General features: G+C 37.3%; 1 protein-coding gene across 4 annotated transcripts; it reads left to right on the top strand.

Annotated features, from left to right (window-relative positions):
* Window positions 1–7,518: 7,518 nt before the first annotated feature.
* LOC309797639 (dual specificity protein kinase CLK4-like) lies at window positions 7,519–25,538 on the top strand (the record flags this gene model as incomplete). Of its 4 annotated transcripts, none has more annotated exons than XM_082646103.1 (14): window positions 7,523–7,679; window positions 8,447–8,513; window positions 12,511–12,601; window positions 13,007–13,138; window positions 14,189–14,279; window positions 14,676–14,742; window positions 17,688–17,804; window positions 17,897–18,063; window positions 18,270–18,364; window positions 18,615–18,744; window positions 21,519–21,601; window positions 24,414–24,493; window positions 25,216–25,306; window positions 25,389–25,538. In XM_082646103.1, the coding sequence occupies 14 exons, from the start codon at window positions 7,577–7,579 to the stop codon at window positions 25,527–25,529; spliced, it is 1,455 nt and encodes a 484-aa protein (XP_082502229.1). In that variant the 3' UTR covers window positions 25,530–25,538. The 4 variants fall into 4 exon arrangements, with proteins under 4 accessions (XP_082502227.1, XP_082502226.1, XP_082502229.1 ...); XM_082646102.1 differs by having other exon boundaries at window positions 12,511–12,597; window positions 13,003–13,138; XM_082646101.1 differs by lacking the exon at window positions 8,447–8,513 and having other exon boundaries at window positions 7,519–7,679.
* Between the last annotated feature and the right edge of the window lie 1,158 nt (window positions 25,539–26,696).

Consider the following 26,696-nt stretch of genomic DNA (forward strand, 5'->3'; position numbering starts at 1 on the left):
GCAATAGCTGGAGGCACTTGAATAGTATGGGGACAATTGCAGTTGTAAGAGTTATTGAGTTGTCTGCCTTTGGTCAGTTGTTTTAAAAGCTCTGAAAATGGAAACTGAGAAGATCAGGTCAGCCAGCTGTCAACTTAAGGCACACTATTGACTCAGCTGTCTCCTGTAGCCACAGGGAAGACTGTGTTGAAAATTAGACCCAGGGCAACAAAGCTACAAAGTAAACTGAGTGCATAGCCTAAATGGTCTCTAGGCTAAAGTTCAGAACTCTGAGAAGCACATCTCTAGTGTATTTAATATATTGTCTTTCCAATTCACTCTCTAACCTTTATTTAAATATATACGTATCCTCGAAAACATGTGGTGTAGTTGCAGTTTTTAAATATCTGCCTAAATGATATTGTTTTATAAATCACATTTTCTTCTTCATTCAGCATTAACTTTTTAGGTCTATTTATATTGCTATATGTCAATTTAGCATAAATTTAGCAAAATTGTTCATTGCTTTTAACTAATGTGTAGTATATATCCATTTTACTTATATCCATTCCCCTAGTTGAGTCCTAAGGAGATGAAAGCCAGTAAGAAATTCTCTGTGATAAGAAATGATTGGGACCTTCAGAATTGTGAATTCTGATACAAAATTTCAGTTCTTTTTGTTTCTGTGCTGTACCCACCCTCTGGTATTCTCAAAATTTTAAGCCTATTCCTCATAAAAGGTACCTAGTCTTTGGAGAATCAAGGAGAAGTCTGTGTCAATACTTGGTACAAAATGTTCTGAAGCAAAGACAGCAACTGCAGATGAGATGGTATAAGGGAATTGAGGGATAGAGCCAGGAATGGGAATTTAGAGTGAGAGGTGACAGGAAGCCACCAGAGAAGTTAACACCTCTATAGAAATCATCAGAATACTCTGAAGGATACTGTACTTCCTACAATTACGTGAAATAGGAGCTTGATATTTATACATTAAAATAAAAGGTAACCCCAGAAGATTTGGAGACAAATATATATTACATGTTTTCATATGCTTATGTAGGATTCTACAATATTCATAGGAAATTTAGAACTTAGGAATTTACTTAGGCAAATATATTTTCCCTTCAGTGGTTTCACTGGATGGTTGATAGTTGAGACTATTGGTAGCAGGTGTTGAGAAACTAATTGATTAACCTAGTTCCAAAGCCCTTTCATTAGAGGTAGTGAAAATTGACGAGGAGATTGGAAAGATCAGCTTATCCTATTCCCAAAAGAACCTCTGAATTAAATCACTCCTGGCACCCCTCCACTCCCCACCTTTGATACACTGCAAAGTGCACTGTGTATCAGGGAATGTTTCTGGCACTGTTTGATGATTGGATCCTGCTTCATGGTGTGCTGTATGAATCTCCTCACAACCAGTCTCAGGAAATATTGGAGAAACCTGGGATGTTATCCATCTTAGGCAGCATGGGATGCACGGGAGACCCTTTGTGACTTGCTGTTGAACAGTGAATAAGGCACCCTGGGACCTTTGATGACCTTGATGTGCTGGAGATAAACTGAGTCATTGTTTCATCATGAGGAGCCCTTGATGATATATCACCTTGAAAAGTGCTTTTTTTAAGACGAACTCCTTTGATCTTGCTGAAAGATGAACTCAGCCTGGTTTCCCTAATGACTAAGTAAAGTAAGTTGCTTTGTACTTTGCTGTATGAGTTGAAGCAGCCAGTAGAACGGGTTAAACACAAGAGCTTTGGAGCAAGTAAGTCCTGAGATTGAATCTCGGTTCTGGTACTTGATAACTTGACTGCAAGCAAGTAACCAATGATCACTTTACAGTGCTGTTTAGATTATTAAATGAGATCATGTATACAAAGTAGTTAGCACATAATGAGTATTTAATTGATAGCTAAAAACACAAAAAAAATCTAATTAAATACAGATTGGTAATTATCAGTAATAGCAACTTAGAAATTATAAACTCATAAAGGTTTATAGCTTTGTAAAGATTTCTCCATATAGCTGACAATCTTCTGTTAAACGTAATTTACACAACAATTTAGACTTTTACTCTGGAACTCTGCTTTCAGAGATGACTGTTTCCTATATCTGAAGTTAAACTTGTAGAATGTCTGTGCTAGAATATATGATAAGAATATTCCTCTGGTTGCTCTTCAAAGCTAAGATTTTCTTTATATATGGTTTAACTTAAGGATTTCTTAGACATACTTGTTCTTGTGTTGAGACAAAGTTACCAGATTGGACAGATTTTCTGGTGTTAGTAGTAGATTCTGAGAAATTAGACAGACTTTTTATTAAGTCCTCTGACACAAGGTATTCATTTTCCAGGTAACTGACTTAATAGAAAGGGTTAAGGTGCCAGGTAAGATTATTAAGCCAACTGGCCCAGGGATTCTGGGAGTAAATTTCAACCTTTGATTTAATCCAACTTAACCCAACTGAGCAAAACAACCAAAAGCAGCTTCCATAAACAACCTACAAATATGTACTGGGTTGTAGCCACTGAGATACCAAAGATAATATAAATCAGGTCCTTGTCTCCAGTCAAAGCACATAAGCCACAGAGAGTAAATAGGAGCACCATACATGTCGACCTCCTCCTGATCATGACACACTTTCAAATATTAGACCTTAATATTTAAGTGGCAGACAAACTTGAAGATTCAAAATGACACTAAAATAAGATAGCAGCAACTACAAAGCAGACTCCACTACTGGGTAACATTGTTTTGTGATGTCTATAAATCCCTCTGTAGGGGGCCTTTCCACTTGGCTGTCTTTTAACTTTCTATTGTTGTTTGAGCAAAACTGTGCACTGTCCTGACCACATTCTCTTTTAGCCTCACAAGACAAAGATCCTTCATGTGCCAGGAAAAAAGGGGAACTTTTCTTTGCTGCCAGCTTAATTTATGCCTCTATATGCCTCAAGCTGAGTCCCACTTTACCTCGCAAGATGGCCCAGTCTACTCAGATAAACATTCCAACTGATAGATGTCCCTGAAATAGTAGGTGTAATCAATTGTAGAACCAATACATTTCACACTATGGGCAAAATTGGTCATCATATTTTGGTGGTTCCAGGCACACCAGTGTGCCTTGGCCAACTGATTAAGGACCTCATCTCTAACCAGAGTAGTCAAGAGCAGGGAGATGGGTGGGAACTCATGTAGTCAGAGATAGCATGTTAGAGATAGACCTCAAAGGATGGGTAAGATTTACAATTGTAGATGCATAAATGGTGGCTATTCCAGGTGAGGAGAATAACGTCTGTTTCGTTCTACAGCATAAAGAATTTTCACTTCCAATTTTCCAAGTATCTTTTCAACTTCACTTCTTCACTTCTTAACATGGGGTACAATCTCCATAACAATTCAATTTATCCAAAGTACGTGGCACACATTTTCTACACTATTAGATCATGAAATGACAGGGCCCTCCTTTCACCTAACAAGGTACAAGGTACAAACCCACATGTTATTGGATTTATGCCTGCAAGAGTCCAACCGTGCCCTCCCAAATCTGATTTCTGACTTTCTCTTTTATCCATCGAATGTTTGTCAGAACACAAAATCCCCTTGACACTTTTCAGGACCAACCCTACCTGACTCCTTCCCAGCATTTGTCACTGTCGGCCTTTCCCTCATTTAAACCCTTCTCTCACTTACTCTGACACCAAACTCTTGGTTCTCCTCTCCTGCTGATCATTCCTTCTCAGGCTCTTTTCCTCTGTCCCTGAAGTGCTCCCCAGGGCTCAGATTTTGGCCCTCTTCTCTCTTCTCACTCTACACGCTCACAACGGGAAACTGTCTGGGGATCTTTAGAACTGCGAAATACCTTATTTGAGGTAAGCAAGCCCCTTAACGGGGCTCACTAGCTCTCAGACATTACTCTGCATTGGTTAACTAAAACTGACTCACAGGAATAAATAGTGGGGAAAAGTTTGTTAGGGAAACTTCCAGCTACCGAATCTGCCCAGGAGGCAGGGATCACAACAGGAAAAATTTTGTAAGGAGTCTCAACTGAAACTTATTTTTTTTGTTCTTATCAGGAACACAGGCCTTAAAAAGATAAGCACCTCTGAGCTTGTTTCCTAAGACATCTTATTTATCAGAATCCATTTTTAGACAGGACGTTCCAAGCGGGCTGGACTACACAATCGCGTTCACTGAGCTAACCCCAGCACCAGCCTGGGCCTAGCACCGAGACGGTTTGGGGTTTGTCTATTGCACGGTGGCTCTGCCTGACAGTTCAGCCGTGCTGCGGCCCACTGGGGTGGGAGAGCAGGAAACGGAGCCAAGGTTGGCTCGGCTAAGAGGTGCTGCATTCAGCATAACTCCTCGAGTAGCAGCAGACACGTGCCACAGGCTTAAGTCGTCTCCTCCTGACTTCAGCCAGGTTCTCCCGCAATGAAAACAATCTAAGGAGTCGCCTCAACCACTGCACATCTCAGGGCCGGGACTGCTCCGCCCACGCAGCAGCGTGGTGGAGGGCCGGGCGCGGCCCTGACGTCACACTGGGCCCCGCCCCTTAGGGGCGGGGCGGGAGCGCGGGAGCTCTGTTACGCAGGCGCCTTCGTCCTATATAAGTGGCGCTAGAGGCCGACGGTGGGGTTTTGGGGAGATGGTTTTGCTGTCATTTTGTAGGGTGTGTGTCGCAGCGACAGGGATTGAAGACGGCGGTTTGGTGACAGTTATTGGCCAAAGGGCCTTTTGCTTTTGAGGAGGTAAGGTTTCGGATAGGGTGTTCTGGGCTGGGCGGTTTCCCAGTGTTTTAGGTCTCGAAAGCCAGGTGTCAGAAAAACGACGGGATTCGGGGCCTCGGCGACCGGGGTTTCTTCGGGACACAGCTCTGCTCGTGGCATTTGAAACCTAAAGTTGCCCCGGTGTCATGGTAGATTTAAAATCCTAGGGCGGAAAGGCCTCGGCTCTGCCGCTGACTCGTCTCAGAGAGGCCAGGCCACTCATATCACGGCTCCTTAGGCCCGTGACCCGTCCCGCCGATCAGAGTGAGACCCTGCGAGAGCCTCCTGGGGCAAGTGTTGTCCTAGATCAAGCCTTACTCTGGGTCCCTGGCCTCGGCCGTTTGTAGCATTCTGGGATTTTCCGAGGTCAGACTTCTGCCTCTGAGTGCGCCAAAGGCCCTGGCCAGGTGCCCTGGCGGAGAGGCGAGGGGTGGGGACTGGGCGTCCGAGGAACTGCTCGTTTGCGAGTCCAGGTGGTGGAATTTAGCTCGTGCTTGTGAGAGGTAAATACGGAGAGGCTCATCCTTTGTGCGAACTGTTTTTTTCCTAAAGTGGAGCATAGTATTGTTGCATCAGATGTGCATTTCTGATACTTTTGGATCACCCTGTCCTTGATTACTTAAGTAACGATGAAACGCTTATACTATTCTTAGGAAACAGCGCTCCAAACTGACCACGTCAACCACCTGGTCTTATTTTAGAGCTATCTTTGTATGATTGTGCTCCATACATACACCCACAGGCTTCTTGTTATCCATTCCATACAGTCCTCTTGGAGCCATCTAATCATAACTTTAACCTACATAGATATTTTTATATAGATAACATCAAATTGTCGGGTAATATAGGGTGTTAAAGGGCAGTAGAGAATCAGGTTTCTACGATGGATATAAACATCTGATGTTTGTTGTATCTGATGTTTTTATTGAAGGATGTCCGATGATTCTAACATGTAGGATTCTTTGTTAATAAGAAATAGTGTGATAATTCTAGCTAGTTTTTCTCTTTTTTTGTATGCGAAGGAACCTAATCTGTATAACCTGGATCTGGGATTCTTCTCTTGGCCTCCTGAGAAAATATTTCTGAACAGTAGTGTTGGGGGGGGGACGGCTTCCTATCAGCTGAATTAAATTTAAAGTAATGAACTTGGCTAGAGAAATAAAAACCTTTGGCTCTCCCAAGATGCTTATTTTAATATTTGCATATTGATAACTGTGGTTATTTAAGAATTCTGCCTTGGTGAGCTAGTTATGGCCTACTGATAGTAGAAGGAAAAAACCAAAACTGAAGCAGACACACGTGTTTTGCAAAAAATGCATTATAATAATCATAGTAATAAACCTCAGTCATCAGATGTTGTAATTTTGCTTGCTATGATTTAAGAATGCTTAACTAAACAATTTTAAAGAGTTCCTATGTGGTTAAAATATAATTTGGGTAATTGAAGGGTTAGAAGAATTCCACTAGAAATATAATTTTTTTGATGGCTTTTCTGATGGTCTTTTGGCTCAGGTTAATTTGTAATGTCATTTATTTCAGTTTCCCATATTCAAATGACTATGTAAATCAGAATGCTCACTTATCAATTTCCAGTGAGAACCCTGACTCGAGTTTTAGGATTTTTGTTGGACCTAAGAATCAACAAGAGAAGTGAGTTAAAAGATCTAAATATTTGGTGGCTTCGGTCCCTGATGGCATGATACCTACATTTTCTTAGGGAATACCTCCCAGGAGATGCCTCATTTTAAAGTCTTTTAATTCATTTGAAATCTTTTAAATTTTTTACTTGAATTTGTCTGCTTGTTACTGAGTCATTTGGGCTAACTGAAGGAGGTTAACTAAGTTGGTTTTGCTCCATTTTACCTGTTTTCAGCTCCTTGCTGAGTTGTGAACCTCACCCTCTTCAACAGTTTGGACATCACTGTTAAAAACTTAACTGCTTTGTGAAAGAATTAAGATGGGAAGAGGCAGATAGGGATGGCATTGTTAGAACACAGATCGTGATCCTGAATGGAACCTGTGAGGATGTAGATGGAGTCAAGGAATTGTCACAATTATCTGATTTCAGTGTGACCCTATTCATCCTTATAGGTTCATTTCTTTAGTCACCCCAGATCTATAACAAATATGTTTAATTTTAAGAATGGTTGCAGGATGATCTGAAAATAAACAGTCATCTCCTATATTCTATCCCTAAGTGTTTCTCTGACTTCAGTTATTTGTATCACAGTATTTCAACAAAGCTGCATGACACTTGTGATATTTGTTTTAAATTAGTTCACATTTAAAGTTAACATCAATAACTTAATAATTTGATTATATCAATAACTTAAGAGATTAGTAATAATTTGCCATAGAAAGAAGGTAATGATAAAAATAAAACCAAAAAAGTTATTAATTTTTAGCTAGATATTGTTGTCTACTGAAGGCTGTAAGCCTGAATCCTGACTCTTTTTTTAAAAATGGCAGTTAGCAAGTGTTAGTTGAAGATATGCACCAAGCTGAGAATTTATCCAGAAGAACGGAAAGAAAATGCATTCAGGTCTCACAGTGTTATCATTTAGTGCTAGGTGTGTATGCCACTTAGAATCATCTGACATACCAGTGGGACAGTGCCTCCATGCCTTGGGAACCATTACCTACGAAGATTTTAGAACCTGTAGGACCCCATGTGCTGGGGTTTTTCTATTGAATTAATAGTAATGTGAAATATTTTATTTACTAAATATAACCATCTGTAAATTCCACAACTCACTTTTCATTTCCATTAACAGATGAGTCATTCCAACAGAACTCACTGCCCTGACTGGGATAACAGAGAAAGCCTGGGACATGAAAGCTACAGTGGAAGGCACAAACGGAAAAGGAGATCCCACAGTAGTACACAAGAGAACAGACATTGTAAACCACATCACCAGCTTAAAGAATCTTATTGGTAAATTACGCTTGAACTAGTACCATTTTAACACTAATAGTTGTAATGACTTGTCATTAGCTTATATAACTTTCATCTGTCAGATTGTTTTATAAATCAGTCAACAAATACTCATTCAGAAAATATTTACTGAGTGCCTATTATATGCTAGCCACTGCTGTGAATAGAACAGAGTTCCTGCTCTCACATATCTGTGTCCATTTGGGAGCTGTAGGAGACAGTTGATGGAGTCCCAGCTGCCAGTAATATAGTTGTGGGAAATGAGACACACGACAGTTAAGTAAGTGATTAAAGGACCAGTGAGTGCCTTTAACTTGTATGTAGTAGGGAGAGCTGTACATTGGGGCACTTATTTAGGGTTCCACAAATGAGAGCTAATGAAGGGTGGGGAAGAGTTCATCCAGATGAGAAAAATAGCATGTGGTGTGTGAGAATGTTAAAGTGTGTTGGGGATTAGTTGCCTATACTGTATTCTACAGGTTATATTTGTAGATAAGGCCAGTGGATATGTTTGGGATTTTTAGAAGCTTGGCTGTTGTAAGAAGGGCCTCAATAAAAACTTCCAATGGCATGTGTCCTGTTCTGTTGTATTCTTACCCGTGTAAAATTTGGAGGTACTACGTTTATATAGAATTGAAGGAATTTTTCAAGTTCCTAAATGATTAAACAAAGCCTAGGTGAATAGAGTTTCTTTCATTCTGTCCTCCATTAATTTCCCTTTCTCATTTGTTTTTGTTGGTTCTATGTTTTCTCCTTGTTTTGTGCAGATGTTCCACTGGGACTGTTTGCCAGATTGCTTTCTAAATTAGCCAACTGGGGTTACTTTAAAAAACAGTATGCAATTTTTTTCCTTCTCCATGCCAAAACAGACTTGTTCTGTAGAACAGTGAGCTTGTTGTTAATCAGTGCAGACTAATCATTCTTCACACACTATCATATGGAGGGAAGAGGGAGAATCTATGCCAGGATTTCAATGACCTGAGCTAATTAATGTATTATACAAGAATATCTGTACCCTATATTAAGATAACTACAAAATACTCTGTAAGGCTGAACATATAGTACTAACCATTCATGGATTTATTATGCATTGTATGTGTCGAAAGGAAGTGATATGAATGATGAACAGTTATTCATATTCATAATTAACCACAGAAAGATGATACTGAGTCAGTGCAATAACCACTAGGCCAATAGTTTCTTCTTTGATATTGGCACCAGAGATGTCTGGTGGTAATTGCTCTCCGTAATCTGGAGTAATCTAATAGTCATTTTCAAGATTCAAAACTTTATAAGAGTGTTTTTTTGTAAAATTATAGGAAAAAAACTGAAAAATACAGAAGCATATAAAGAAGGTACTCTTGGTAGGATGCTAGTCCCCCATTTGGATGTAAAGTTATTTCTTCTGAAAACTATCTTTGTATACAAATCTTTGCCTCTGAATATTTCCTGAAAATAGGTTCTAAGAAGGGACAGTTTCAAGTGAAAGGGTGTGAACTCTTATAAGGCTCTTGCTACATATTCACATATTTTTCCACATATTTTTCTAGAAAGTTTGTACCAAGTTACACTCCCTACGACATGCTGTCACCAGTCTTGTCTATTTTGAAATGCCAAGAATAGTGTTTTCATTTGAATGTTTAAATTTCTGCTGAATTTGTCCTCTGTCATGTGCTTATTGAACACTTGAGTATTTTTTTAATTGAAGTCTAGTTGATTGTGAACATTATGTTTGTATTCTTAGCCTATTTTTTCTATTAAAGCATATTTTTCTTATGATTTATCAGCGCTTTTATTGTAGATCAATTATCTTACCTTTTTTCCTATATATTTCAGAGTGTCTTTTCTTTCTGATTTGTAAGTAGCCTGTGAATTGCTCCCTTCCTACAAGCTGAATCAATTAATTCTACACAGGAAGACTGATGTGGCTGTGAACACTGTGAACACATTTTATATCCTTAAATGTCTTGTTGTAACATAGAGTATCAAGCCTTAAACCAGTGATTCTCAAACTTTAGTGTGAATAGAATCACTTTGGAGGTATGTTTAAAATGCATAGTACCAGATTATTCAGTGAGTCTGACCTGGGGTCCAGGGATCTTCATTTTTAAAAATTCAGTATTTCGATATTGTTAATAAACAGACCACCCTTTGAGAAACACTGTTTTAAGCCCTTTAGCCTGGCATGCAAGATTTTGGATGATCTGTTCCCAGCTTATTTATTTGCCTATGTTCCCCTATGTGAAAATTGCTCTTGCTGAAATTGTCTACTTACTAGTTCCTAAGTAGCATGTAGACAAACTCATCTCTAAACCATTCTGGCTAAAAGTACTCTATAAATGTAAGATGGTAATATGCCATTTTTCTTTCCTGGCACTTCTTCTACTTCCTACTTTATCCAAATCCTGATGTCCCTGTAAGATGCAACTCTTCCCTTCTTTTTCACGAAATCTTCCCTGACCATTTTAAGCATTATGAGTTTTTTCTCCTAAGCACTCATATCCAGGCTTTTGGCATTTCCTGCATGGTTGAGTTTTGTTTGATTTTTGTGTGAGTAATCTCAAATTGAACAGTTATTTGTTGGCAGGGATTTTGCCTCATATATTTTTTATCTTCCACAGGACCTGTGTGGAAATAAAAATGAATGCCCATAGCCTCATTAGTCTTGGCTGTTTTAAAGAACTACAGTGAAATATTCACTGGACATTCAGTGACTCTTTTTAGAAATTCAGTCAGTCTGTTCATCCTGTTCACTCTGTCCATATAGCCTTTATAATTCTGTAGACTTTGTTTATCTAATCTCTAAGGCTCGGTTGTTGTAGGCTGAAGAGGTCCTCATCTTTTTAGTTTATCCTCATAGTATTACTTCACTCCATGTTTGTTATTCTATAGATTATTTATGGATTATCAGCAGCTCTAATTTCATGCACTAGTCCAGCTAAGGATTATTAGTGTTAGAGTTTTCCGATACATTTTAGACTTTTATGGGAAGGATGCCTTACAGAATTAAACAGATGCCCTTTAGAGTATGGTAATTTCTAGTTTGACGTATTGTAGATCTCTCCCTTAACGGTTCCAAGCAACTGATCAGATCCCTGACTTAGACCCAGATTTAGACCCTAATATCCTGAGTTGTTTCTCCAATGGCTAGAACTTAAGGCTGACACTGGGGAAAGGGGGCTTCTGCATCTCCCCAGCCTGGATTTGATGCCAGCCCTGTTGAGTAGCAGTTTTAGAGATGCTTCTCCTTTATTTTTGCATAAACCAGCCTCCTGAGCAAAAAGAATGACAACATATTCTGGGAAAAAGAACGAGGTTAGTGAGGGCAGTCTAGTTAACATCTGTCACTCCATTGCTTGTCAGGATTATTTTAGCTGGTGTGTCTGACTGGGCAGGTGTCCCCTCTCTCCCTCAGTGCTCCACGTGCATCCCTCTTGAAGCTTCACACTGTTGAAAAGGATACTCATCCCAGGTAGAGAGGGGGACGGGAAACTGGGTCAGTTGGCTCTGTCTTTTTCTTTCCATCAAATCAAGGCTGCTTAACTGGAATCCATTGACTTCCTGAGGTCCATGATCTCTGAAATCCCTTGCCAAGATTTGTTTACGCATTTGTGCGTTTCTTAGGGGAGAGGGCCCATACCTCTCAATTAGATTTTCAAAGGGATCTGTAGATTCAGCAGTCAAGCACTATGGGGCTTACCTGGTGGTGCAGTGGTTGACAGTCCGCCTGCTGATGCAGGGGACACAGGTTCGTGTCCCGGTCCGGGAGGATCCCACATGCCACGGAGCGGCTAGGCCCATGAGCCATGGATGCTGGGCCTGCGCATCTGGAGCCTGTGCTCCACAACGGGAGAGGCCACAACAGTGAGAGGCCTGCGTACCGCAAAAAAAATAAAAAAATCAAAAAGAAGGTAAGCACTATGGCACCAGATGATGCTGTTTTCCCTGAATTCTTGTTTATTTCACAAGCAGGAGTGACAGGAAATTCAAAATGCAAAGGCAAGTAGGGGGTTGGGAAATCCTAAGCAAGCAATTATAAGAACCTTTTCTCATTTGAGGGGCATATATTTTGGATATTTTTGGCACATGAAGCAGCGTTCAAAAACTGTGTTGACTATTTCTCAGAAAGATACAGGAAGCTCGAAATAGAGGAGAGGAGATGGAATAGGTGGTGTGTATAATAATACTGGCACATACAATAGGATTTAGAATGTGCTCTACAACCATGGCAAATCGTTTTCCTTCTAGGGATCTCAGTGTAGTCATCTGTAAAATGAAAGGCCTGAAATATATTTAAGATTCCTTTTAGCTCTAATACACCCTTCGTGAAAGAACTCTGTGTGCCAGAGATACCTAACTTACATTAAGAAGGAAAGGAATCCTGTTTTGCCTGCCTCATGTTGTGTGTGGCTCTGCAAAAAGGAAGAGAGCTTAGTTACAGATGCATATATCATAAGATTGATGAATTTCAGAAGAGCAGTTTTGTGAATTTTTGGTCTTAACTTTCACCAGAAGGTAAAGGGACACTTGATTTCAAGTAAACACTGAATATGTTGAATGATTTGACCCAAGGTTTGTTCCTTCATAGCAGTATATATTAATAGAGATATATGTACCCATTTGCTTGTTGGTTAAAGTAAAATTATTTAAGTTTTGTGAGTTAAGTATAAGTTCTAATTCATCAATTTGTATTTTTTTCTTTTATTGAGTTAGCTGTTGAAACCAGGAATTCTTGAGAGAATGTTTTATTTTAACCACGTTAAAATGTGGTTAAACGTTAAAGCGTTCTAGAATGAAGAGAGTAATTTTAAATCCTTTAATGTGTTTGCAGTCATTATTTAGAAGCAAGGTTCTTGAATGAGAGATATTATCAGGACCGGAGATACATGGCTGAATACAGAAATGACTACTGCAAAAGATATGTTCTTAACATTGCTGAATACAGAAATGACTACTGCAAAAGATATGTTCTTAACATTGCTGAATACAGAAATGACTACTGCAAAAGATACGTTCCTAACATTGATGAATACAGAAATGACTACTGCAAAAGATACGTTCCTAACATTGATGAATACAGAAATGACTACTGCAAAAGATACGTTCCTAACATTGATGAATACAGAAATGACTACTGCAAAATATACGTTCCTAACATTGATGAATACAGAAATGACTACTGCAAAATATACGTTCCTAACATTGATGAATACAGAAATGACTACTGCAAAATATACGTTCCTAACATTGATGAATACAGAAATGACTACTGCAAAATATATGTTCCTAACATTGATGAATACAGAAATGATTACTGCAAAAGATGTGTTCCTAGACGTTATCACAGAGACGTTGAAAGCAGTTATCGAATCCACTGCAGTAAATCTTCAGTCCGAAGCTGGAGAAGCAGTCCTAAAAGGAAGCGTAATAGACAATGTTCAAGTAATCAGTCACGTTCGGTATGATTGATTTTGTTTTTATTTTGGGTGGATACTTATTTGTGTGTAAAAGCTCTTCCTGAGCCAATAAGTTTGAAAAAGTTTATAATACTATATGAATATAATTGTGTTTATATTACTTGAATCCTTAAAGGAAACTTCCAAATTCTTACAACTAATCTGCATTTATTAGTTAGTCCTCATTTGCCCACATTTACTCATTTTCTGCAGACCAGATCATGAGGTTCTTGATTTTAATGTTAAAAATATTTTTATCTTTTATAACATAATCATACGAAAAGATGAAGCACCCATCTTTTCTTTCATCTTAAACATTTTTTACTTTAAAAGAAACCCCTTTCCCAGTACTTGGAGACAAATGTAGAAAGTTGCACTGGTGGATACTTACCCTGTGTATAGCACAATCTGCAATTAGTTCCATTGGAGTTCTGAAAGTGGGTGCTGAAGGGGAAATTATTGTCCAGAAAGCCTGCCTTTTTTTTTACACTCATGAACCTTCACTTGTTTGCAGTAAACTATGAGTTATTATTTTCCTCCCCAAGTTTTCTTCAGTAGAACTATCATTGATTAGATCAAACATTGACATTAGCCTTTATTTTCCCCTTTTATTTTAATAAGTATGTTTAAAAATATTGCTAAGTATCAATTTGAGCTAATCTTGACGTTTTAAAACATTTTCCTGACAAACTAGACATCTCAACTCACAGCATAGGCTATTTTATAACGAGATTAATAGATCATGACATTGCATTCTTTAAATTTCAGACTTCAATTAAGTCAGTATTTTAGAGACAATTGTGTTGTTTTTTCTATTGCCACTTTAAGTAACTTATCTGAAAATCTTGCCATGTTTTTCTTCTGTAACATAAACTGTGTCCTGTGAATCTCTGGGGACTGAATTTGAACTTGCTCCTGCCAACTCTTCGTGGCCTGGTTCTTATCGGAATGCCTGAATATCTCCCCGCTGAATGAATTGCGTATTCTGCCCTGAATTCACTCTGCTATATTGATTGGCTGGACGATCTTGGTGCTGCCCACTTGCCGTTCCAGAAGAGCCACCAAAGGAAAAGATCCAGGAGTATAGAAGATGATGAAGAGGGTCACCTTATCTGTCAAAGTGGAGACGTTCTAAAAGCAAGATGTATAGAATATTTTTCAACACTTTTTAAACTTTGCAGACAGAATAATCTTTTTAAGAATAGTTTGTCAGCGGGGGGCTAAAGAACTCTTCATTGCTTTTTTGTTTTGTTTTCTGTGGGTTTGTTTGTTGTTCTTTTGTATTTCTTCTTTTCTATAGAGTTTAAATATTTCTACTCTAAAGTTCCAAAATAATCAGTGGAATTTGAGATTAGAGCAAGAAAGATAGCTATCTACATTATTTTTGTAGCATCTGAAAATCAAATAATTTGAGGGCTGGAACCTTAATTATGCTTTAATAGAGAGCATTTGAAAAAATTCCACACTTAAGCATTCATTATTTGAATAACTGATAATTTGTACTCAGGTACTTACACTTCTTTCTCCCCCCTCACTTTAGATGAAATCGTGAACACTTTGGGAGAAGGGACCTTTGGCAGAGTTGTAGAGTGCCTTGATCATGGCATGTAAGTTTGTTGTTTTTCTTTTTTGAACATTCTGATATTTTTGGTGGAGAAGGATCCATAATTTAGATGAAATGGAATTTAAGTGGTAGCTATGTGTTTTCCTGGGAGGTATAAGTATTCAGAAGTTCTTGAACTGTGTACGATTTATTTACCATAAGTATGGATTTTGACCAAGAATGCTGAAAATGTTTATCAGATGGAGTTCATGGAAATTAATGTCAGTGTTCAAGTGAAGACTTTCCCAGAACTTAGGTCCTTAGCTTTCTATAAGAGATTTGGAGTGCTTTACCCTACTTTTGAATTGCAGAGACAATAAATTAGCATGTCTAATCTTCTTGGTTCAAAAACTTTTATTTCCAAAGGATAATATTTGCACGTTAGGGTTAGCTTCTCAAACTATAAATAAATTATATTACTTGAAGCCTACAGAATAAAGTCCAGATTCTTTAATGAGTTATACTAAACTTTTTGTTATTTGACCCTCTCTGCTTCATTTTCATGTTTTCCTCTAGGATCTCTCTTCTGCGGTTGCAAATTTTTTTGTAAGTGAACGTCTTACAACAGTTTAGTGGAAACTGCACATTTCTAAATTGACATCTATACTTTTCATCATAAAATAGTTGAGGATGTAATTTCCAGCTTATTGTAAATGGTGATTTTTTAAAAAAAAACATATCTCTCTTTCTAAATATGTTTGGGGGAATCTAAATACAACAGCTTGATACCTCCTGTCATCCATGAACAAACTTTTCTTGAATACTTAGAAATGCTTTATCTTGAACTTAACTTTTACTTCACTTTTCATAAAGAATATTATCCTAAGTGTCTTTTATTATCACCCTTTCCTCTCTATGACAAAAATGTGAACATAAAGTAAAATTTTAAGATATTTTGAAATACTTTGACTTAGGAAAGTTGCTAAGAATTCCCATCTATTCTTCACCCAGATTCCACAAATGTTAACATTTTACAGTGTTTAATCATTCTCTATATTTACATGTTATATGTATTTTCAAGTTTTGCCAGCTTATCTACAACCTGATTCACATTTCACTAGTTGTCCCATTGAGGTCTTTTAAAAATTTCTTGAGGTTCCAAGACTTGAGTATTTGAGATATTCCAATGAAGAGTATTCAATTGATCAAGTACAAATCTGTTACAAATTTTGATACTTATTAGACCTAAAACATACAATGTAATTGTAAATATATCTTTTATCGAGATGGTTGGGGCCTTTAAAAAAAACGAGTTCATGTGTCCATAGATAAATCTTACTGTTTTAACATTAAGTTTCCATTTTTCTTTTTTTTTAATTGACAAGTAATATGAAAGCTTATAAGTTTAAGGTGTATAACGTTGGTTATACTGCAATATGATTACTATAGTAGCATTAGCTAACACCATTATCCATTTTTCATTTTTATAGCTATTAGCACTGTTCATTTTTATAGCTTATTAGCAGTTAGAAAACTTGTCCATATGATGAAATAGATGAGACTAGAAGAAGTTTTGTCACAGCAGTTTTATAGTAATTCTTTTAAGTCTTGAGATATATGCTATACATCATAGGGAGATAAATCATTAAAAATTTAGTTTGATGATTATATATCAGCCCACAACTTCATTGGGACCTTGTCAAAAGAAATGAGTTCGGAATAGGTTTGCTATTCAGCCACTAGAAAAATTTTTGCCTCAAAGAATTTTTTTTTCTTTTTTATAAACAGCCTGGGGCACAAACCTTGCCATATTAATTTCACGTGCATGGGGTTCTCTTTTGTAATGTGGGAAGGCCATAGTGAAAAATGCAGGGTTGACTGCTGGCTTGTATTCAAGAAGATCAGGTTTAGAAAAGAGGACAGAAGGAAGCTGAAGATTTGGAAATCCTTTTCCTCAAAATCATTTACGGCTTTTTTTTTTTTTTTTTTGGCCGCACCACATGGCTTGCGGGATCTCAGCTCCTCGACCAGGGATTGAACCTGGGCCCACGGCAGTGAAAGCTCATGTCTTAAGCCACTGGACCACCAGGGAATTCCCTCTGTACTTTTTAGGAAGTACTACAGATGCCCCGGTCTAAAACACGCTGCCCTACATTGTTGCTATTTATACCTCTTCGCATCCGTGAATGCACTAAACATTTTTTTGGCTTGATGACTTATTGCTGGTGTCTCCTTTGCCAGAATTATCTAACAAACTGATAGTTGTCTTTCTTCTCTGAAGAAGTCTGAGCTCCCCTAACTCTGATGGTTAGGTTCTTTCTTCTCTCTATACCTTATACCAGGCACTTCTAACCTAATGATAAGTTGTTCAAGTGTCTGTCTTTTCCATTAGACTGTGAGGTACATGGGACAAGCTCTTTTTAACAGTGATTCCAATGCAACATCTGGCACATTCGGTCTAGCCTGGCGAATGACTGAATGTTTTCAGCAGTAGTATCTTCAAGGTTTATATTTTTATCCTTTTTTAAAAAAAAAAACTACTTATAAAATCTAGGTCAATTTAAACTTTTGGAAACAAACATTAATGTTCTTAAGTATTAAGAGAAATCATCACTCTGTATAATGTATATTTTGTCAAAATGTTTTGAAAAAATGTTTATAGATCTGCTATAATATACCCTGAAAGATTATTTTAGGAAAATAGCATAGAGTGATTGGTACTTAACAAGATGATGCTTTAGAGCAGGGGTCCCCAACCCCTGGGCCGTGGACTGGTAGGAACTGGGCCTAACAGCAGGAGGTGAGCAGTGGGTGAGCGAGTGAAACTTCATCTGCTGCTCACCATAGCTTGCATTACCACCTGAACCATCACACCCTCCCCTCAACCATGGAAAACTTGTCTTCCATGAAACCGGTCCCTGGTGCCAAAAAGGTTGGGGACAGCTGCTTTAGAGGATACATGTCTTCAACGCCCTTCTGTACATTTACCATTTTCATTTTGTTTTTAAGGGGTGGCATACATGTAGCAGTGAAAATCACAAAAAATGTGGGACCATATCGTGAAGCAGCTCATTCAGAAATCAAAGTATTGGAGCATTTAAATAGTACTGATCCCAATAATGTCTTGTAAGTAAGAAACTTGGAACTGTGATCCATTATGTTACATGAAATAATCAGAATTCTGTGAACTGAATTATTTTTATTCTGATCTGTTTCAGCCGATGTGTCCAGATGCTAGAATGGTTTGATCATCATGGTCATATTTGTATTGTGTTCGAACTCCTGGGACTTAGTACCTATGATTTCATTAAAGAAAATAGCTTTCTGCCATTTCAAATTGACCATATCAGGCAAATGGCATATCAGATCTGTCAGTCAGTAAATTGTAAGTATACTTGTTAAATTTTTAAATACCAGTCAATTAAAGGTTTTATTGGACAAGCAACATATCAAACCATTGTCAGTAAAAATGCACGTTGCAAGTAAAGATGAAACCACTTTTGATCCCTACCTCTACTACTAATTCTCCTTTCCCCCGGTACAGATTACATTTGTAAGTGAAACTAATAATGTCTTTTTGTTCTTTTGTAGTTTTGCATCATAATAAATTAACCCATACAGATCTGAAGCCTGAAAATATTTTATTTGTGGAGTTTGACTATGTAGTCAAGTATAATTCAAAAATGGTAAGTTACACTTGTTTTAATTTTGGTAGTTGTCTTTAAAATTAATTTAGCTTGGTGATCCTTGGATGAGGAATTTTACCTTTGAGGCTTATTATATCCTGACGTTTAACCCCAAAAGGGTAATCCTTTGCCTTTCTCATGGGGTTATTTTGAAAATCAAAAAGAGAATTCATGTGCAAGCCTTTTGGATAGTGCTATAAAATATTTCATATCTTTATTGATCTTTGTGTTTACTTAACTGTATCTCTAGAAACGTGATGAACGCACACTGAAAAACACAGATGTCAAAATTGTTGACTTAGGAAGTGCAACATACGATGATGAACATCATAGCACTGTGATATCTACACGGCATTACAGAGCTCCAGAGGTCATTTTGGGTTAGTAGATACCAGACTTCCTGATATTTTAATTGAAAAAGAGATTTTTTGTTCTCTATAGCTTTTATTGGGGGGCAGGTAGTTGGGGGATAGCTGTAATTTTCTTAGCAGTGTACAGAAAATGTTTTCTGTTTTCATAAAAGCTGTCTGGACATTGCTATAAATAATTTTCCTGAGTGGGAAAAATGTGATATCATCTGTAAAGATATTCCAGGTGGTGGTTCTTTTTGAACAAGTCAGTCTTACAAGATCATAAGAGAACAAGCTGTATTGGCTAAGTCCATGACAGCAGTGTGATTTTGAAGCGATGTGGGCACCTCTTTTCGTCTCATCACAAAGCATGGTGCTGGGGAAAATGCTAAAGATTTGGCTGGCAGACGTCTAGATGTAGGGTGGACGGAGGTTAAGAGGAGAAGAAAGAGGGGCTAGTCTAAGAGGAGAGCTTCTTTGATCATCTTTGACATGGGAAAGCATGGAAAGGAAAATTAGTTAAGGTGCAGGGTTTTTCAATATTAATAAAAGGGAACTCAGTGAGGGAGAGCGCATCTTATGCCTCAAAATTTAAAAGTTCGAGACCGAGTCATGTTGATAGAGCAAGGAAGTCAGAGATGGATTTGGGGGCTTGGAGACAGTGGGAAAAATTCAGATCAGGTGATATTGGGAGATAGTTAAATGGTATAAGCATATTACTTTGCCAAAAGTAAGTTTCAACCGAGGTTGGATAGTAAAACATCTTTGTGGAATCAGTCTTTTCCACTTTTTACCTTTTGTCGAAGAGGACTGGGTAGTTGAGAATATGAGTGTGAAAGCAAACTAATGATGTTTACCTAGAGTAAAGAATTAGTAAAAGGGACAGGAAATTAAGAATAGTTTGTAGTGCTGGCTAGTAGAACTTTCCATGATGATAGAAATGTTGTATATCTGCACTATCCAACATGGTAGCCATTAGTAGCCACACGTAGACTACTGTGTACTTTCAGTATAGCCAGTGTGACTGAGGAACTGAATTTTAAATTAATTAAACTTTTAGATTTAAATAACCACATGTGGCTAGTGGCTACCACATAGGATAGCACAGGTTTGGAGCTCATCTTTGAGATTGATGTTACTAGGATTTCTGCTTAGTATGGTCTGAAAGAAGCTGCTATGTTGCAGTAGTTTAGAAAGTGTATTCATGGTTGAGGACTGAAGCCTGCAATGAAGGTAAAAGAAAAGAGTGTGGGAGGAGATTGTGGACAGATAGGTATTTTCAGAGCTTAAAAAGAGATAACTTGCTGTGTTTTATCAATTTTAAGAAGAAGATTTTTCTCCACATTTTAACATGTGAGGAAACATAAGACAAAACAGCATTTTTTCTTGGTTATTGGTTCATAAAACAGTGGTGTATCTTACAGTTAGTTAATGGCCTCCTCCTAGATTGCGTAAGATACAGTGATTCTTAGTAATAATACAGTCCCATGTGTGGCCAGGCTGGGGATAGTTGATATAAATCTGAAATTGGGGTTATTGGTGTTTAGGAAAAGAAATGAACAGATGGGAAGATTAGAAGGGTTCTTTGTGTGTTTGTGAAGTGTTACTCCTGAGGATTAAGGCAGAATTAGGTTGAAGAGGAAGATGTTGTCAGGTGCCACCACTGAGGAGGGCAGTTGGTCTCATGTCTTGGGTGTTGGTAGTAAACAGAAGTTGGTCAAAGTGAATGATGTGAAATTCCAAAGAGTATGAGAGCTGAGCCATAAGAGAATGAGGTAGTTTACAGTCACTTGGGAGAAAGCTGGACTGGGAGACAGGAGTGGCTGGAAAAGAAAACTTTCATCTTAGATCCAAGCTCTATCATTTGCAGATTTTGTATGTGTTACTGTAAGTAGAAACCATGCTCCATTATCCTTTTGTTCAAGTGATAAGTACCATGAGGGTTAACAAAAATGGCTAAATCATAGTCAAGTTCCTTGAATATATTGTTTCTTCCTTTGTCTTTAAATTCAGTAATGTTACTGAAAGTAATTGAAATGTCTTTTAAAGTAGGTTTTATTTGTACATTATTTTTTATTAAAAACTTAATCTTTAAAAGGTTAAAACATCTGTATGGTTTAGGTTTACTCTTTTCCTTTCTAAATAGATAGAGACTTAAGGCTAGGTGTTTTTTTCTTTTCTGAATAATGTTACTATTGAGAATTCTGAAGGAGAAAATATATGATCATGTCTAGACAACCTGAAAGTACATATATAGATACCTCTCTATGTGAACTTTAAATATCTGTATAATTCTGCTTATGGGTGACACTGCTTATAATATCCATTATAATTCTTACATAATTTAGGTGACACTACTATTTCTTTTAATGGAAGAAATAAACTCAGATATCAAGCTGATGGTAATTGATAAGGGGTTAGTAATTACACTCTGAGGATAATTATTGACCTATGTTTGCACTAATAAAATGTAAAATTTCATAGAACAACCGTTAAGTGGGTATAACAGTGCTCCTCATTGCACAAGCAATTCAGAGACTATGGACTATTTGCTCACCCCTCTTACTTTCCATAAAATGCCTCCTCCCCCAGGTTAAAATACTGTAAGTTGATACAAGGATATGGAGGACTCTGAAAGCATACTGAATCATGTTTGGTATAAAACTAAAAATGTAAACCCTGAATTTACTATCATATTCTCCTAAATGGGCTATATAAAGAGAGCACCCACATAGGAAAAGATATTGTGTATTGGCAATTAAAAACTGTTGCCTAATAAAATGTTTGGTTTTGTTTTTAAATAGCTTTAGGTTGGTCTCAGCCATGTGATGTTTGGAGCATAGGTTGCATTCTTATTGAATATTACCTTGGTTTCACAGTCTTTCAGGTATGTATTTAGTAAATGTTACTTACTGATTCATAATGAGCTTTAATGTTAAAGGCATGTTAAAGTTTTGGTTTCCATATTGGAAAGTTGCCATAGTGTCATTATTCTTAAGATGTAAACTTCCATGTGCAAAATAGTCATCCTTCTCTAAAACCACAGTTGAATGAACTACTCTCAGTGAATGGTCATAATTCATTCTGCATGTGGAGCTTTTAAACACATGGTTCATATTGACTTCATATGATCCATTTTATTGTGATGCTCCTTCATAAATTTACATTAGTGTTACTATGGTCAGTTTTAATTCAGCTCTGGTTATGTTGCACTTTTATTAAAAGAATTCAGAAACAGTAAGTTGTATTAAGCATGTATGACACCCTAGGCACATTTCTAAGCACTGTGTGTATAAAAATGAAAAGACAGCATCTCTCTCCTCAAGGAAGACATACACAGGATAGACATGGGAAAACGTACAGTACAATATGATACTTGCTATGATGGAACAATGTAGAAGGGAACCCAGAAAAGGTGAACGGTTAAGTTTCCTTCGAGAAGGCATCACTGAGGAATAGGGAGTTTAATCCAAGCTATAAGGAAGAGTAAGAGTTTGTCAGAAAACTAGAGTGTGTGATGGCCATATCAGGAAGAAATGGTATTCATAAATGCAAGAGGCATAAAGGAAGCTACTCTAGTTGAGGAAGGATGAATAGTGCTGCCGGAGTGTCTTGGATAAATAGGAAAATGGTGTCAGTAGGCAAGTACTGATTCATAGTGGACTTGTTTGCCATAGAAAGGTATTTGTTTTATCCTAGGAGTCAGTGGTTTCCAAATGTAGACCGGTCTAAAATGAAAATGATTTTGTAGGGTTGCCATTCTGGCTTTCATTTAGAAATTATCTCTCCTGTTTTTTTTGGTATTAAAATGTTCTTTCTATGCAATGATAATAGTTATTGGCTTACTTGGCAGAACAAAAAGGAGAAAATGTTATTTAGGTCTCTACTTGTTTTCCTCATAATTTTGCTTATGTCGGAAAACTAAAAGTCTTGAAAGCTTCAAGTGGTGTAAGCATTGGAGAACTTTAAGAGGGTTGTGATTTGATCAAGGTGTGTTGTTGGATGGGGTGAGGGTGGTTAGGAAGTTCCTGGCTAATACTGTCAAGGTTGCTTTGAGGTTATGGCAATGCAGGATGAGGAGGGAGGAAGCTGTGATGAATTATAAGTCACTTAGGTGGCTGTTGCAGAATATATGTGTTCGCCGCTCTGGGGCACCTCACCAAACTTCTGTCTACTCCGTAGAGATCTGTTAAAAGTACTCTGAGTTTGTAGACAAGTTTGATATCTAGAACATAGCTGTCGGACATTTCTAGGGGGTGGTGTCTGGTTTTGTGGTAGTAAGCTATAGGGTCAAGGAAAAAGTTGAGCACAGTGCATGCTTTCTTCATTCTGACACATATAAAATCCTTCAGATGGTCTTATGATTGTAAATCATTCTGAGACCTTAAGCGTCGATTATTAACTTTGGTTTGAGATGTGGTTTATATTTTAATTGCACCCTCCAAAATAGTCTTCAACTAAGGAACTTTTTGAAGATAATGGAGCTTGTATTATTTATTCCTGTCATGACTTAAGAACATTTTGAAAGCAGTGTGCTAGGCACAGTAGTTAATGGATTTAAAAAGCATTGCACATAGACTCTGCTCTTCAGAGCAAGGATTGGCAAACTATATCCTATCTGATGCCTGCTTTAAAAAATGAAAAAGAATATGTGGTGGAGACCATCTGTGACCATCCAAGCCTAAAATATTTACTATCTGGTCCTTTATAGAAGAAGCTTTCCAGCCTCTGCTTAGGAGTGTACCATTTAGTTTAACAATTTATTCGACTTTAGCCAAAGCTCTGTTACTGTGTAATTTAAGAATATGAGTTTTGACTTGGGTTCACAGCTCAGGTTTCCTCATTGATGAGCTATATGAGCTTGAGCTAGTATCTTAACCTCTTTGAAAGTTATGTTCCCACATTCCTAGCTCAAGGTTGTTGTAAGAATTATTGGGACTGTATTTTTATTGTCTAGGATTAGTGTTACAAAGTTGCTATCCATTGGGTAATGGAGGTTAGTTAAGCAACCGATAAAATGAGTAGCCAGGTTATTGGTAATCTTCCCAGTCATCCCTCAGTTAAACAGTGCAAGTAATACAAATAAGGAAAACTGTTCTGTTTTACATTAAACAAATTATTCGAACATTGTAAATCAACTGTACTTCAGTAAAATATACTTAAAAAGTTGTTCCTCAATCAGCTCTACAAACCTTACCAATTCATTTCAGAAATCAGACAATCAGTGTAGCTCATTCAGTTTTATTCCATCTTTGAAGTAGAGTGTAATATAAATTGTATAGCTGTCTAATCTAGTCCTTTTATGGAAACACTATTTTCTTTTTTTTTTCTTAACATTTATTTATTTACTTTTTTTGGGGGGTTGCATTGGGTCTTCATTCCAGCACGTGGGCTTCTCTCTTGCTGCGGTACGTGGGTTTTCTCTCTCCACTTGTAGTGTGCGGGTTCCAGAGTGTGTGGGCTCTGTAGTTTGTGGCTCGCGGGCTCTCTTGTTGTGGTGGGCAGGCTTAGTTGCCCCGCAGCGTGTGGGATCTTAGTTCCCCGACCAGGGAGCGAACCCACGTCCCCCGCATTGGAAGGTGTATTCTCTACCACTGGACCACCAGGGAAGTCCCGGACACACTGTTTTCTTGTGTTATCCTTTTATGTGCGTGTAGGGAAATGGAAAGTGCTAAGTTTCTTTTTCCTATATTTTTTAGACTAATGATAATAAAGAACACCTGGCAATGATGGAACGTATATTAGGACCCATACCAACACACATGATTCAGAAAACAAGGTATGCTTTTTAAGATTAAAGTCCTTATTGGGTACATGCAGTGGCCTATATTCAAACTATAGAAAACCCATCTTTGTTGTTATTGCTTATTCCAAAGACTGTAGATTTTGAATTCTTTTTCATGAAGTCAAGTTTTTGAAAAGTAATGCAATATTTACTTTGTGATCCAGTAAATAAAGTGGTGTTTTTATACTCAGGTTAACCTTTGCATAAATGTTTTCCTAGGTTGATTTAAAAATAATACATAGAGTAGTAAAAAGAGCTTGATTTTGGAGTCCTATCTAAATTTGAATTCCAGACTGTTGCAAACCACATGTACGTCTTTGGACAAGAATACTATAAGTGGTTTCAAAACATAGCTTCACCGCAGAAGTCATCCAGGGAATTGTTAATGATTTCTAGCCCCATTCCAGATCTAGTGAAATCAGAATTTACAGGAATGGATCTAGGAACCTCTGTTTTTGAAGCTGGCATTGTTTCACATATGGTACAACTTAGGTGGGATACTAAAACTTCAGAGGGTACAAGATTAGGAAAAATACCATATAAGGTATCCGATATAATTATTGCTGAGATTTTTAGAAATTGTATGTTTATGTATATATAGAGAGATGTCTATGGTTCCATCTTTTCCCCCAATCCCCTGTTTGGGGCAGGGTAAGAATGTGGGTTTGGGGTTTCTTTTTTTCTTAAAATTTAATCCAGACTTCTCTTTCCTATAGGAAACAGATGTATTTTCATCATAATCAGCTAGATTGGGAGGAACGTAGTTCTGCTGGTAGATATGTTACGGGACACTGCAAACCATTAAAGGTAAAACAAAAAAAAAACAAAAAAAAACCCTGTTTTAACTACTTTTTATTGTCTTTCTTAAACAAAGTCATTTTCCCCTCAGGAATTTATGCTCTGTCATGATGAAGAACATGAGAAACTGTTTGACCTGATTCAAAGAATGTTAGAATATGATCCAGTGAAAAGAATTACCTTGGATGAAGCATTGCAGCATCCTTTCTTTGACTTATTAAAAAAGAAATAAAATGGAAATCAGTGGTCTTACTATACTTGTCTAGAAGAGATTATTTAAGACTGTGTCAGTCAACTCTAAACATTCTAATATTTTTATAAACCTTAAATTATTTTGTACAGTTAAGTGTAAATGCTGTATGTTTTGTATCAATCGCATAATTATCTTGTTAAGCAAATATGGTCTTGATAATGAATGAAATATAAAAGCTAAAATTAATTTTCCTTTTTTGAGATTAATTACCATTTTTAAAGACCTTTGGAATATCCTTTGTGTCCAGTGATTGATCTTGCCTTTTTGTACATGGAGGTTGACTCTTGGAAGTGATTTTTGTGTTTGGTTTTTTGTTTTTTTTGAGTAAAAGGAAATCTTGACTATTTCATTCTTAAATGAGTATTCTTTATTTACCTCAAACTTTCCTTAACTTTAAAAGATTTTTCTGTAATTGTTGAACAGGTAATAAGTATTATTAACTTTAGGTAGGTAGGTATTAGAAACCAAAACCCATAGGAACTGTTTGCTGTTGGAATTTCATTAAATTGTAAGTATTGTGTTCTGTTTCATTGGTTGATGTCAGTGGTGGTAAGTAGCATTCATGGAAAGACATCCAACTTGTGCATCGTAATAGATTAATAAAACCACATACACACATCGTTTAAGATTAAAGTCTAACTGGAAAGTTAGCTTGGAAAGTCCTGTTTTCCAGTGGTTATTTATGTAGTTAGTCACAAACGTAGAAATAGGAATTCTGATGACTGAGATTTTTGTTTTTAATGCCAAATCTTCAGGAGTCTAGAAATTGTCCAATATCTGTCTCCTTACCATATGAAGTATAAATACTTAAACCTCAGCCTATGAGACTTTATGGTTATTATTAAACAATTTGTATTTATGTTACTGTTTACTGGAAAACAAAAAAAAAGATGATTTGATCGGAGAACACTTGGGAAGAAAACTGCAGAAGTTTCCAGACCCTGATTGGTTAACATAATGAACTTTTTGTTTGTCTGTAGGTATTCTTTTCTGCTTACCTGTTTACACATGAAAAACTAAGTGGTAGGGGCTTCCCTAGTGGCACAGTGGTTGAGAGTCCGCCTGCCGATGCAGGGGACACGGGTTCGTGCGCCGGTCCAGGAAGATCCCACATGCCGCGGAGCGCCTAGGCCTGTGAGCCATGAC

Source organism: Mesoplodon mirus (assembly GCF_964341445.2).
Source record: "Mesoplodon mirus genome assembly, contig: HAP1_SCAFFOLD_814, whole genome shotgun sequence".
NCBI classification, from domain to species: domain Eukaryota; kingdom Metazoa; phylum Chordata; class Mammalia; order Artiodactyla; family Ziphiidae; genus Mesoplodon; species Mesoplodon mirus.